Source organism: Cibotium barometz, chromosome 5 (assembly GCF_041138505.1).
Source record: "Cibotium barometz isolate CiBa-2024 chromosome 5, ASM4113850v1, whole genome shotgun sequence".
NCBI lineage: Eukaryota > Viridiplantae > Streptophyta > Polypodiopsida > Cyatheales > Cibotiaceae > Cibotium > Cibotium barometz.
In genome coordinates this window covers 28631866-28646628 of record NC_141050.1, presented here as the reverse complement: position 1 = coordinate 28646628, position 14763 = coordinate 28631866, and the positions used below count along the sequence as shown (strand labels likewise).

General features: G+C 44.8%; 1 protein-coding gene across 2 annotated transcripts in view; it reads left to right on the top strand.

Annotated features, from left to right (window-relative positions):
* LOC147638321 (serine/threonine protein kinase HRR25-like) overlaps positions 1–12850 on the top strand; it is a 60190-nt gene extending 47340 nt beyond the window's left edge. For both annotated transcript variants that reach the window (XM_086798248.1, XM_086798249.1), the window contains 3 exons: positions 11904–11967; positions 12051–12202; positions 12489–12850. In XM_086798248.1, coding sequence (XP_086654374.1) covers positions 11904–11967; positions 12051–12202; positions 12489–12752 — 480 coding nt within the window. In that variant the 3' untranslated portion in view covers positions 12753–12850. The remainder of the gene's footprint in view (positions 1–11903; positions 11968–12050; positions 12203–12488) is intronic.
* The last annotated feature ends 1913 nt before the right edge of the window (positions 12851–14763 follow it).

The following is a 14763-nucleotide window of genomic DNA, read 5'->3' as shown; positions in this document are numbered from 1 at the left end:
CGAGATAAAGCTGCAAAACCTGAGGTGAATCTGTTAAGTCACCTTCCTCCATCCACTTCGCATCCATCGGTGAATAGTTCTTGAACTTCACAAGATAGCGACGGGAAACTTTACCTCGTATCTTCCTTTCTTTATGTGCCAGTATCTGCTCTGGAATCAGAACCTCATCAAGTTCCTCAACTTCCGGCTGAGCCTCATCTGATACATCCTCAGGCACATCCCCACGGAAAGGTCTAAGAAGACTCACGTGAAAAGCATTGTGAATCCTCCAGTGATCTGGTAACTTCAAACGATAGGTTACCTCACCAATCTTTTCCAAAACCTGAAAAGGCCCATAATATCGCATGCTCAACTTAGGGAATAAGCGCTCTTTACCCTTCATCTTCTTGAGCCTAGCCTTTTCAAAGCGCAAAAGAACCCAATCACCCAATGCAAACTGTAAATCACGTCTGTGACGGTCTGCGGCTTTCTTTTGCTTCTGCTGAGTTTTCTGGAGGGCCAACTTTACTCTCCGATAAGCTTCATCCAAGCTCTCCACATACTGATCAGCCTCAAAGATCTTATCCTTTGTATGCAAAATGGGTGGTACTTTCTTCCCTCCTTCTACAATCTCAAAAGGCGCCTTGCCTGTCGAGCTATGTACAGTGTTGTTATATGCAAACTCCACCAAAGGAAGATACTTTTCCCATTGTTGCTTGTGCTCTGACACATAACACTTGAGAAGATCCAACACTGTAGAGTTAGCCTCTTCTGACTGACCATCTGTCTGTGGATGAAAGGACGATGAAAACTTGAGAGTTGTACCCATGTTGTCAAACAACCCTCTCCAAAACAAACTCGTCATCCGTGGATCACGGTCACTAATGATAGACGTAGGCAAGCCATGATACTTGAAGATGTTCGCCATGAACAACTTCACCATATGATCCACTTTAATTGTCTTCCTCACGGGAATGAAATGAGCCTGCTTACTGAACCTGCATATGATAGTCCAGATGCCATCATTTCCCGTTTGTGTCCGTGGAAGATCAAATACAAAATCCATGGCAATGCTCTCCCAAGGTCTATCCGGAATAGGTAAAGGCTGTAATAACCCTGGTGTCTTCTGACGGTCAAACTTTACCTTCTGACATACGATGCATTGCCTCACAAAGGCATCAACATCTCTTCTCAAGGTTGGCCAATAAAAGAAAGTCTCCACTGCTTTGACCGTGGCGTCAATCCCTCTATGACCTGCATACGGTGGAGCATGACTTTCAATCATAACCTTGAGTCGCAATGGCCTGGTAACACACAGTCTGCCATGCATCAATAAAAACCCATCTCTGAGAGTGTAATGCTCATGCCGCTGACCCTCAGACATCTGATCATACAACCTTTCAAAGTCCTCATCATGGGCATACTGCTCTTTCATTTCATCAAGCTCATGATGATAAGCAAGTGAAACTGCAGAGACCTGTGGCTTGCGTGACAAAGCATCTGCCACTACATTCTTTTTGCCTTCCACATGCACAATCTGGAAGTGAAACATTGACAGAAAGTTTGCCCAACGCATATGCTTCTCTGAAAGCTTAGTCTGCGTGAGGAAATATCGCAAGGTCTGATGATCTGTCTGCACAGTGAAATCAGCCCCAAGCAAGTAATGTTTCCATGTAGAAAGAGCGTGAATTACAGCCAACATCTCTTTCTCATACACCTGCAAATGCTTCTCGGCATCTTGCAAAACTCTACTCTCATAGGCTATCACATGTCCCTCTTGCATGAGAACTGCACCAATGCTACTTCCACATGCATCACACTGGACAACAAAAGCCTTTCGGAGGTCCGGTAACACCAATACTGGGTCGGAAGTAAGCTTTTCCTTGAGCTTTTTGAATGCTGTAATTTCCCGATCAGCCCATCTAAACGGAGTTGCTTTCTTCGTCAAAGCATGAAGAGGCGAAGCAATTTCAGCAAAGTGCCGTATGTAACGCCTGTAATAGGAACACAATCCTAAAAAGCTGCGTACATCATGCACGGTCCTCAAAGCTGGCCAATTAAGTATTGCTTCCACCTTTGCTGGATCCATACGGACTCCATGACCAGACACAATATGCCCCAAGAAATGTATCTCCTGCAAAAAGAACTCACTCTTCTTGCCATTAACCACCAACCTATGGTTTCCGAGTTCTGCAAACACAATGGCCAAATGCCTTCTATGCTCTTCCTCAGTTCGTGAATGCACAATCATATCATCAAAGAATGTGCCCACAAACTCTCTATGAGGCCTGAAAATCCTGTCCATCATTCTGTTAAATGTGGCAGGCGCATTTGTCAAACCAAAGGGCATAACCAAGAACTCATACAACCCAAATGTGGTTCGGAATGCTGTCTTATGCACATCCTCGGGTCTAATGCGTATCTGATGATACCCGCTTTTCAAGTCAATACGACTAAAAACTGTGGAGCCCTGTAAGCGGTCCAAGATGTCATCGATCCTCGGTATGGGGAATCGATTCTTGATGGTATTCTTGTTCAGCGCCCTGTAATCAATACACATGCGCCAAGAACCATCCTTCTTCTGCACTAAGAGTACAGGTGAGCAAAAGGGTGATGAGCTAGGCTGAATCAACCCCTTATTCAATAGCTCCTGCACCTGACTCATAATCTCTTCCTGTTGGGCTGCACTAACACGATACGGCGGTCTATTCGGTGGAGTACTACCAGGAATCAGATCTATGGCATGATCTTCTGGCCTCTCAGGAGGTAATTCTCCTGGCAATGACTCGGAAAAACAGTCTTGAAACCCACTTAAGAAATCAGCCCTGTCCTTATCTAACATTGACAAATTAGACTTAGACTCATCATCCTGTGCATCCTTTACATAAATCAAGTACGCGGAAAGATGCTTTTTGATTACTGATGAAATCGCCGAAGCGGATACAATAGGAACAGATTCCCCTTTGAGTTTTACATCCAATACATGCTCTTTCCCTCTATGAGTCAAAGTAATTTTCCTATTGTAAGTATCCACCACCGCATGTACCCTGTGGCACCATGGCATCCCCAACAAAACATCACAGCCATCCAAAGGCATGATGAAGAACTCCTCGCTGTCCACATAACCCTGCAAATGAAGCCGAAGCTTCCCAATGATAGGAGTAACGGGTTCTGCATACCCTGGACAAGCCATATTTGCCTCATGTAACGGCCCCATCTCCTCTGCGCGAATCCCCAATCGGCCAGTCAAATCTGGTGAAATGAAGTTGGCTCTAGCACCTGTGTCAAAGAAGATCAAAGCATTCTGATCTCTCACTTTGCCCCATGCCCTGCACAACTCTGTAGCTTCACCACTTAGCTGCTCACCCACAAGATCAGGAACTAAGCCTGCAGAAGGCTTTTGTTTCTTTGGCTTGGGCTCTCCTTTATTGTCAGGGTCCTTCTTGGACGTTCTTTTGGGACAATTGAATGACATATGCCCCTCTTCAGTACAGTAAAAACACTTTTGGGCATCTCTCAAAGCCTGTCTTTCCTCAGAAGTCCTTTTGGGCATTGGCAACTTCTTATACTTTGTCTCTGAAGACCCTTTAGCATCACGAGAAGCATGCCCAAATTTTTCAGCTTTCTTGCCCAATTTCTTACTGCCTTTAAACCCAGATGAACCACCTGTGAGTAACGCATTAGCTGTCATAGCATTTTCAATCATCTGTGACATGTTCGTTACTCTTGTCTTTATACAGTAATCTCGTACCTCCTTGGGCAGCCCACAACAATATTTCTCAACCTGCTCAGATAATGGCACGGCACGATAAGAAGTCATTGGGAGTAGAGCTTCCCAAAACTTCTTGTTATAATCCTCCAAACTATCACACTTTGAAGCATCCAGCTTGTGCCATGCGGTCATAACATCCACCTCAAATGTAGATGTGAGCCATACAGAAGAGAAAACCTGTTTGAATTGGACCCATGTGGTGGGTGCTATGCCCTGCAAAAGAAGAGTAGACCACCACTGCAAAGCATTGCCCTTGAGAAAAGTGGCAGCTTTCCTCACCTTTGAGGACTCTGTATAATTCCCACCAGAAAAAGCAGCATCAAACTGCTGTAAAAAGGTAAGTGCCTTCAATTTATCCTTGGCCCCACTGAAAGTGTCAAACTTCACTGCAGCTCCCCCTTCCTTGTAATCCTTCGCCTTGCCCATAGGCGTTAGATTATCATATGGAAGTGGTTTCGTAAGATTGCTGCCCCCAACATTCATACCCATCATTGGGTCAACATTTCCCATTCCAACACCAGGCATACCATACATCCCAGCCATGTTTCCATACATTCCACTATGCATACCTGGCTGCATGCCACCAAACATATTGCCTTGCATCCCAGGTTGCATGCTTCCAAACACATTTCCTTGCATACCGGACTGCATACCACCATACATATTCCCTTGCATGCCAGGCTGAAAATTGGCTCCAAAAGGCCCATACATACCCATGCCTCCCTGAGGATAACCCCCAGTCATGGATTGAAACACCGAGCCACCACCAAAGTACCCTGGATGCATGTTCTGCTGAGGAATAGGTGGCTGTCCATAGAAGGAACTCTGTGGGTTAGCACCAAAAGCATGCTGCATATTCGGATTCTGGGCAGGAGATGGATCCTGTGGAGTGGTACCACTATGACCTTGAGAAAGATTCTTCGAACGAACCTTCTTCTTCTTTTTCTGGGGCTCTGTGCGGGGCTCTGAGCGAGATCTCAAAAATTCAGCAAATCTCTCACTCTGTGTGAGCTGCATAAAAGTATCCATAACACTAGCCAAGCGATCTTTGAACCGAGCATCATCATCCTCTTTACCATGCACATCTTCTGGCTGTGTTACATCCTCATAAGGCTCAACATCAGCAGCCTGTTCTCCTGCAAAAATATCCTCAGATACATCTCTTTCAGGAGAAGACTCTTGCTCTTCTTCTTCTTGATAGAAGTACTCTTCCTCTGTATCAGACATGATTGCTGAATTTTCAGCGATGGCTTTCTCCAAAGCAACCACGAGCTCACCCCCTTCAGAAAGTTGATGATTGGTCCCGGGGACGGAACCTTGAAACCGGCCTCTGATAGAAAACCAGAGTGCGGTAGGAGTAATCACCCGTCCACTTGTAGTCTAGATGAGAAACCAAACACAGATTGGGCTAGAGTGCCCAAATCTGAAAACACGACGACACCTGTTGGCCCCAAAGCTTGGCGCCCCTTGCGGTATTTCTTTATTCAATTAAAAATAATATGTATGGCTGAGTACAACACAAAAACCAGCCAAGAGTTTACACCTGTAAGTCCAATCTGACTGCCCACAAATCCTTCTCAGCACAGAGGATCTATGCACACAGATCTGTGTCCTCAAGCAACGCACTGTGCCTCCCTCTGATCAGCCAAGTTCACAAAGCAGGCCAGCCATGGGCATACATCTGGCATAACTCAAGAGCATAATACATCTTCTCAGCTCAAACATACATGTGCTGTTCAATCTCTGTCTTAATCCCTTGTCAATCTGCCATACTCCTCCTCTCACAAGGAGCCAGATAACACATACCTGCAGCAGACATCAAGCAATAGAAAGAGAGATGGATGAACAGTAACAGAGCTTACCAAGTTCAGCTCGTGAAACAACACTGGAGGAAGCAACAGCGCCAATCTGTGCCTGCAGGCACTTAAATCCACAATCCTGCTTCACACGTGTGCTTGCTCTTGCCTGTATCCTCCTCCTGATGCTCACTCCTATGCTGTCCTTGAAAAATACAGATCTGAAAATCAGCACAGTACCCGTCTGTACCGCCTCGGGATACGTGCCAGGCGTTGTACTAGCATAAACAGCCTGCTGTCCACTTCTGTACCAGCCTGAGTCAGCATACACAGGTCTGTCCAGCACCCAGAAAAGCGCCGCCTGCACCTGTACCTTCTGTACCTTGCTGCCCGTACACTGTACGGCAGCTGTACAAGGTGTACCTGCTGGAAAACTGTCTGTACAGTCTGTACAGAGCTTCTGCGCAGCCAAACCAGCAGCTGTCCTGTGCGCCGCCAGCAACAGAGGAGAAAGGGAGAGAGAGAGAGTGCCCAGTTCTGGCCGTACAGTGCTGTACGGCTGGTTCTGCTCAGAAAAACAGCTACAGCCACAGCAAATCAGTCGCCCTTCTCCTTTCTCTTCAGCTTTTCCACGATAGATCACAAGCGCATGAAGAAGCCTCTCCTTTTGCTACACGATTCCCCAAAAAGGGAAGAGAGAGAGGGAAGAGAGAGAAAACTCCTCCCCAATTTAATCCCTAGGGCCCCAACTTAATAAGTTCCTAGGGCCACTAAGGCCTAGGGGCAAACTCCAATAAACATTAAAAGTTTATGTTTAGTTCCCCCCTTCACACCTAGGGATGTCCACACATCTTAAACACTGTCCGGGCACCCCCCATGTGAATCATAAAATATTTTGACTCTGCAACCACCATGCCCACACTTGTCCTGCTCCATTTTCACAGGGCCATGACATAACCAGTCGATTTCTGCCTTTTGTTTCTCCTCTCTGTACATCACCTTCTCAGTGTGTGTGTGTGTGTGTGTGTGTGTGAGAGAGAGAGAGAGAGAGAACATCATGGCTTCTCCTACAAAATATTATGCTCATAAAAAACAAAAGCAGGCTGTGGGTCAGGATGACCCTGTGCATGAGACGCCAGAGGCTGGGCTGATCTATGAGGTAATGCATGAAGGATTTCAGGATACACGCAAGAATTGGAAAGATCCTGTTCCTATGGTGGGGCTTGCAGTGGATGTGGATGAAATCATAGATCCCATTCGAGAATATGCGAAGCATGCTATGATTATCTTTTTTCCAGGCAGGATGCCTGTTGCTGCTGATGTCGGGAATTGGTTAACACGGACATTGGGTGGTTGTTTTGTTCGCAAAGTCCACTATGTGGCAAGAGGTTTCTTTGAGGTCATTATGGTGGATGAGCACCATAAGCAAACGCTTTTAGAGCACTCCCCTCTCTTCTATGGACAACAGATGGTTCATGTATTGCCATGGTCCCCCACCAAAGACTATCAGGCTTTGATTAAGCATCGCTGTCCTGTTTGGGTAGAAGTGGTGGACTTCCCCCAATGTTTGGCCTCCTTGTTACCTAAAATTACAGCATCTCTAGGAAAGGTTGTATGCCCTCCTAGACCAAATGGCAACTCAAATCGATTCTGTATTTTATGGGACACAGATCAGCCCACTCCGGAATCTTATGCTGTTACCATAAATAATGTTTCCATGGGGAGTGCATTTTTCAGACTCAAATGGGGTCTTTTTGCAGGCGCATGCTTTGAGTGCAAAAAGTTTGGACATATGGCATCTCAATGCCCTCTGGTCCTCCATAAGATGCCGCCTGATGCCTTGCCCATCCCAATGCAAAATAAGGACACTCCTGGTCCTTCAGAGGTTAAAAACAAAAGTATAAAGACTCCTGTTATGCCTCAAGAAAAAGGCAAAGTGCCAGTCTCTTCTAATATGAATGTAGCTATGGTTAATCCCTCTACTTCTTTACCGAAAGGAAAAGAAAAGACACTTCAAGAAACTTCTCAGCCACCACGCAGGACAATTATCCCCAGGCGTCCTGTGCCTTCTGGAACTTGGAATGGCGCCTCCTCCAGTGGGCATACCCCGGAAGAAAATTCTGGAATTGGCATCACCTGGGCTACTGTAACTGCAGGTCGTACTCTGTTTCCCGAAGAAGAGGCTGCTAGCTTGCTAGCCACCCGTCTCATAGATATTCCTCCTCCTGATCGGGGTGCAGACCCTGTGGAGGAAATGCAAGCTTGAGCTACTTTTTTTGTTCATACTGTACATACACTATAAATATGATGTCATATATCACAGTTTTGACTCTCAATGTACAGGGTTTGTGTGACCCTAAGAAGTGGAAGATGGTTTGGGCATATTTAAAGCGTATGCAGCCAGATATCGTTGCTCTTCAGGAACACAATCAACATCACTACGCTGGACAGCAAGGCCATTATGCTGGTTATGATATTTTTTATGCTGGCCACCATGCCTTTTCGGGTGTACTTTTTCTTGTGAAACATCATTTGCAGCCAGTCATGGCATTTAATGACCTCCAAGGCAGATGGATAGTTATGCAGTGCTTTATTCAGGGTGAAATCTTTGAATTTGCATCAATATATGCACCTCAATCCTCTCAGGCTAGAGGATAGATATGGCAACAAATGAAATTGTACCCTTGGAGACAGAAAGCATTCATATGTGGAGATTTCAATAATGCCCCTCAACCTGGTGATAATACATCCGGTCGTACACATATGCTTGCTACTGAGAGGTCTTCGTGGGCAGATTTTGTAGCAACGCTTAATCTGATTGATATTTGGAAAGAATCTCAGCCTCTGATGCCTTGGGTATACCTTCCAACATAATGCACAATCCACTTACAAAGCTCGATTGGATCGATGGTATCAGCTTGATCCGTTTCATTATGATACTCTCACGACCAAATTGTGGGTGGATTATACATTTACATATTCAGATCATGTACCCTTATGGCTCAAAGTTCATCTGCACGACATGCCCGATGACAGATTGCCACTTCGAAGGTTGCTTATCATCAATAATAGTTACTTGGAGCATGATGCATTCAAAGCACTGATACTTGAGGCCTGTCAGCCACTCTTTCCTCAATCTTTCATTGACTTGGATTATGCATGGACAGCTTTTATTGCTCGCATGCAATCAGTCATCCGTGATTATGGTAACAGTATCTGAAAGGTTGGAGACAGACTGTTGCTTATGCTAAGCAAACATGCCAATCCTTAATCGAGCTTAGTCATCTTCGCTCCCTAACTTTGGCTGAAGCCAATTCTTTATGTCAAGCTCGTCACTGTATTCAGGTAAATGATCATCGAAAGCTTGTCAAATGGGAGATACGGGCACGACAATAGGCGCTTTTGGACAAAGGCTGCTCTTCCAAAGAATTTTTCAAGAGTTTACATTCCAGAAAACAAGCTGCATCTATATGTCGCACTTTAATTTCAGATGACACGTGGACCTCCACCCGAGCACAATTGGCTGCGACTTGTGTTGCCCATTTCTCCTCTCAATTTGGTGAGGATGGTTCTCACGCCATGGAAGTGTATGATGCACGTCATCGGTTATTACAGCATGTATCCCCCACCCTTTCTGCTACTCAGGCGCAACAACTAGAAACAAAATTCTCTGAACAAGAACTGTCTGATGCAATCAGGTCTTGTGGCCGATGGAAAGCTCCAGGATGGGATGGCCTTACAGTTGAATTTTTTCTTGCATATTGGGACACCCTCAAATTACCTTTGCTGCGTATGGTAAACATTGCCTGGGAGACAAGGCAAATGCCAGCTTCTTGGAAAAAAGGATTAGTGAAGCTGTTGCCTAAAAAACACTTATGTCAGTCTTTGGCAGATTGGAGACCAATTACCCTTATGTCGGTGATATACAAGATTATCAGTAAAATGGTTGTCGATCGCATTAAGGGTTACTTGAATGATGGACTCCATTCTGCACAGTATGGATTTATTCCTCGCAGGCACATTACAAATAACATTGCAAATGCTTATATTGGCATTGAATATGCCAAATACACGCAGCAGGATGTCTTATTATTGCAAGTGGATATTGCTAAGGCTTTTGATACTATTAAATGGGGGTTCATTCAAGAAACCATGCGTGCTCTGGGATTTGGAGAAAAAATGCAGAATATCATTTACTGGCTTTATGCTGATAGCTAGGCAGCTTGTATATTGTCAGGAGATCTCTCAGAATCATGGACTTTGCATCGTTCAGTTAGGCAGGGATGCCCTTTAAGTGCTCTTTTGTATGCTATAGCGACGCATCCTATGCTTCTTTATATGGATCATTTGGTTGATACTGGCAGTCTTCATGGATTGGACATTTAGAATAGACGTCAGTTGGTTGCTCAGGCATATGCTGACGATTCTTTTTTTCTTCCTCGCAATACACATCAGGATCTCTCTACTTTGATGCAGGCTCTTTCTTTGTTTGCACTTGCGGCTGGCCTACAAATCAATTTTCAGAAATCTATTCAAAACAGTGGCATAATTTGCTATGGCCAGGGGAAATAGTTCACTCCACTCATTTGATTCGGCATTTGGGATATCCTTTGGGATGGACAGTCACTCGCCGTCAACAAACAGATTGGGTCTTGGCAAAGCTCAAGAAAAAGTTGGAATACTGGAAACTTGCAACATGGCCATTGCATGTTCGTTTACGGATTCTCCAATCCATCTTGGTTGCCTATATTCAGTTCTACCTTCCTCTCATCAGGTTTTCTCAGGGGGAGCTGAAATTATTTATGTCCACCATCTTGGAGATATTCTGGAGATCGAAGCAGGGGAAAAAGAGTGTACGTTTGCTTTCGGCAAATCGTTTGTGTACCCCTAAAATGCATGGAGGCTTGAATATCCTTAATTTACAGGTGCATATTCTTGCCCACAAAGGTAAACTGATGCTTCAATTTCTGGAAGGCACTCAGCCTTGGACAGCGATGATCCATCATTTGTTACTTCATCTGACGACTTCGGCTTTTGGCCATTGGCAACCTACTCATTGGGATTTTATTCTTGGTTACATTACTGGCAAAATTAAGGGCTGTCCTCTCATTTTTGGCTTACTTGCTGATTGGAAGCTTGTCCTTTCAAATTTAAAATGGAATGGTCGTGGCTCCTTACAAGGCAACTCTCTCCGCACTGAGAGCATCCACTGGTCCAAAGCATTTTCAGTTCCCCTGGCGGTGCAAGAACCCTGGCGTTCATATTTTCTCCACTCAAAGGGTGTTACCTCTGTGGGAGATGTCATCCATCCTGATGGCTCCCCTCTTTCTTTTCCACAGGCTGCTGCACATTATGGCTTGGGATCTCATTATCGTCGTCTTTGGCGTGATTTAATTCAGATGCTTCAGCCTTTTTTGCCGATTCCACTGTTGGAAATTCAAGATCGCTTGCAGGATTGGACTATCTCCGCTTTTGATTCTTCATGCCATCCCTTGAGGCTATCTGATATTACAGTTGCTGGTCTGTATAAACATTTGTTGCCATTGCCTTGGGTTTCTGAACGGGCAAATCTCTTCTGGCATATGTCGGTCATCTTGGTGGTGGAAAAGACGATTGCGATCTCTTTGGCAGTCGAAGCTTCCTCTTCGACAACAGCTCTTTTTGTGGCGCGTTCTTTTGGCTGTTATTCCCTCAGGACAGTTTCTGGCACGCAGACATATATCATCATCCACTTGCCATAGATGCTCTGCTTCCAGGGAGACAGTCATTCATATTTTTTGGAGCTGTCCTTCTTCTCGTCAGTTTTTTCTTCCTCTCATCCAGCTTCTGCGGGCTAGATTTCCAAATATGATATTTGGAAAGTTTTTCTGGCTGTTTGGTCTTCATTTGCCCAGACCAGAGTTCACTCTTTTCTTCTCATGGGTGCGCTACTGGGCTTTATGGACACTATGGAAAGTTCGCAACCATGGAGTTTTCGGTGATGCGGCTTTTTCTGCATTTTCTTTCTTTCGGTACTCCCTGCATCAAACTTTCTTCGATTGCATGCAGGTTGACCAAATAGATCATGATGTATATTTGTCTTATATTGACATCTTCAGTTGATGTACTTTGGGACTATCTACTTTGGATAGTCATCTTGTAAATCTAATATACTTATGATTCCACAAAAAAAAAAAAGTGTGTATGTGTGTGTGTGTGTGTGTGTGTTTGTGTGCGTGCATATATATACCTACCTACCTACCTACCTATTGATTTATCTAGTTAGTCAGGTAGGTAGGCAAGGCAATTTAATTCGAGTTTGATATCTCTTAGATGATTTAGAATCATCATACATGCTGTTTGGAATTTTCTTTTAGGTGGGATTTGTAGGTGCAAGGGTTGGAACCACAGCAGTAGATGCTGCTGCAGAGATGGTTTCAGGTAGCCTTGAGAACATTTAAGGTTGGTTTTGACAACTCTATTTTCTATCTTACTTTCTGACTAACTGCGTTTGATCTTGACAGAATGCTTTAAAACAGGCAAAGACAGATGGAGATTGCCACGGAATTATGATGCTGTGGAGGGACACATGTTTACTCAAAGACTGTATAATATCAGTGGGCTGGTGGAAGCAGAATCATCCAAGTTGGAGAATCCAGTGGTGGCTAAAGACGTGGTCAGTAAGTCTCTGAACTTTACATGAACCTTTTCCTTTGTTTTAAGCGTGTTCCTTTGCACTCTATTGATAATTGGGAACAGGGCCCATGAGGGATGGATGGGTGGAGATCTCTTTTATAAGATCGGTGTCATGTCTGTGAAGCCCCTTAAGCTGAATTCAGTGTGCAAAGACACACAAGGGAATAAAAATGATCATAGGCACTCGTTGCCACTAGATTATTTTGCAGGGGCCCTGCAAACCCACCATGTTTATGTAATGACTCTGCGTGCGCCTTATTTTGCAGGTTCGCACAGAAAATAAACGTGGCGATTGTACAATGCTGCCGCCACTTGTTATTACATTGAAAAGAGCTCCAATGCTCAATAGCAGCAGTAGGCTGGGAGCATCAACGGAAGCTCTAGATTCAAATCGATTAATTACAAGTAAAGTGGCCTCAACAAGTCCTTGTGCTTCATATGAGGCAAAGCAGAGCATTACCAAACCTACGAGGACTAGTATTCATGAGGCCATAAGAGACTTTCAGTCTCTCTCTGTGAGCAGGCAATAGCTGTGGTCTTTTGGCCTTGTTTGTTTGTATATATCTCATTTGTGGATATCCCTCCTCTTGTAAGTTTGCGTACAAGCTATTCAAGGTGGCTTAATTAGTAGATTTCCTTTATTGCTTCAGTAGGGATGTAGGATTTCTGGAAACTTTTAGCATAGTTTTACTCCCTTGTGTGGTTTTTTTTTTTTTTTTTGGTCTGCATTTAATAAATCAATACTATGTCTTGTGGCTCCATGGAATCTGGAAGCAGCTGCCTTTACTGGCATGGGAACTTTTGTGGTAAAATTTCCGAGTGGTGGTATGTTAGTGGATACGACCATATAGCAGTGTAGATAAAACCAATGCATCTCAAAGCGGTGGCCTTCCATCTCATCCTACACATGGAAGTCTCTTCTTACACATTGAGCCAATGCAGAGATGGCCCTCGGACGACTCCTGTGGAGAGACACAACTTGCAAGAAGTTGGCTGGCATTGGGCAGAAAACAATGAGGTTCCTTCATCTGTTCAACTTTTTGATGAAGGAAACACACGTGGGTAGTTATAGCTTGCCTGGTCCGAGGTAACTCCTCTCGGGTGAGGTGGATCCACGGGATCCACTGCATGGGCGTTGTCCTTCCGGGTCCTGGTGATGGTTGGCTGGTGAGGGAGGGGTTGGGGTGGCTGGGGCCGAAGCGCTCGCAAGACTGTGTCCCCGTGTCTGCGGAGCTTGAGTAGGAAGACCCCTAGGCAGCGCTGGTCCAAGAGTAATTTTAATGTCTAGGAAGGAGCCAAAGGGTCTATGAGAATACTGCCCTAGAAATACTAAGCCATGGAAAGAAAAGAACTGAAAGAAAAAAAAAACAATTGCTGCCAATGTTTGTGTAGAAGGCATGGCAGTGTGTGAGAGGGAGCTTCACAACGATTAGTTGACGGTGATACCATCCTTGGCCAGTATAGATCTGATGGGATGAAAGGATGTCTGACCTCTGTGATGGGAGTTGGCCATGGTGTCAGAGGATTTGGTGGGTGGAGGATCATGATGCTCGAGGTTGGGAGCGTGTCATCTGCAGCTTACATCGAGCCCTCTCACTAATTACTCCTTGTGTGTGTGGGAGTGCCCGAGCGGTTGTGTCTGAGTGGTCCTCTAAAGTATGGGGGTTATGTCAAAGAAATTTGTGCTGATAGTCTGAGATGTGTCCCATTGTGTTGCCTAAATACTGCCTCTGTATGGCCTCTAAGCTCCAACGGGAACATGCCTAGGCATCTTTGATCCTCATACATTACCCGAGAGTGGACTGAAATTGCCTTGGAAGAGAATGAAATCTCCTTCAGGTCTCATTTTAGGCCAGGCATCCGAACCTGTAGTGCTCATACTCAACCTCTCTTGTAGTGTATACTCTTGCATATCTGATCCTCTCGTGAAATGTGCTCAGCTCTATGAGTCTCCACTAAGGTGATGAGAGGATACCTTGAGTTCATCAATTGCTATCCACATGGCATGTGGTATGCGTGTTTGTATGTATCCTAGGCTCTCAATGAATTGGTCCTGTGAAATTCTCAAGACATGGTCTCTATAGAACTAGACGTGGTCTCTATCCACATGACATGTGGCATGTGTGGCATGTGTCCATGTATCGTGGGCTCTCAATGAATCGGTCCTCTGAAACTCTCAAGGCATGGTGTCTATAGCACTAGAGCTTTCTGCTAAGCTGTGGTAGCGGGGACTACCCATTCCTGATGTATGTGAAGCCCTAGCAAATAATACGGTTGGAGAGAGAGAGAGGTAAGATTAGGTAGATTAGGTAACAAGGGAGGGAGGTGCGAAAGTGTGAGGGTGTTGCCACTTTTTAAGAAGGCGGCCGCCTTTAAGGTTTGAAGCTTCCAATATATATAAGCTCAAACCTTATATTATAATTTCATTGGGTTCCCCACGTTATTAATAGAATCAATATGGGTATTAGTGTGAATAGACAACATAGATGTTGGTAAAAAAAAGTTGGCTTGTTGTGTCCCATGCTTGTGGTCAATTTTATG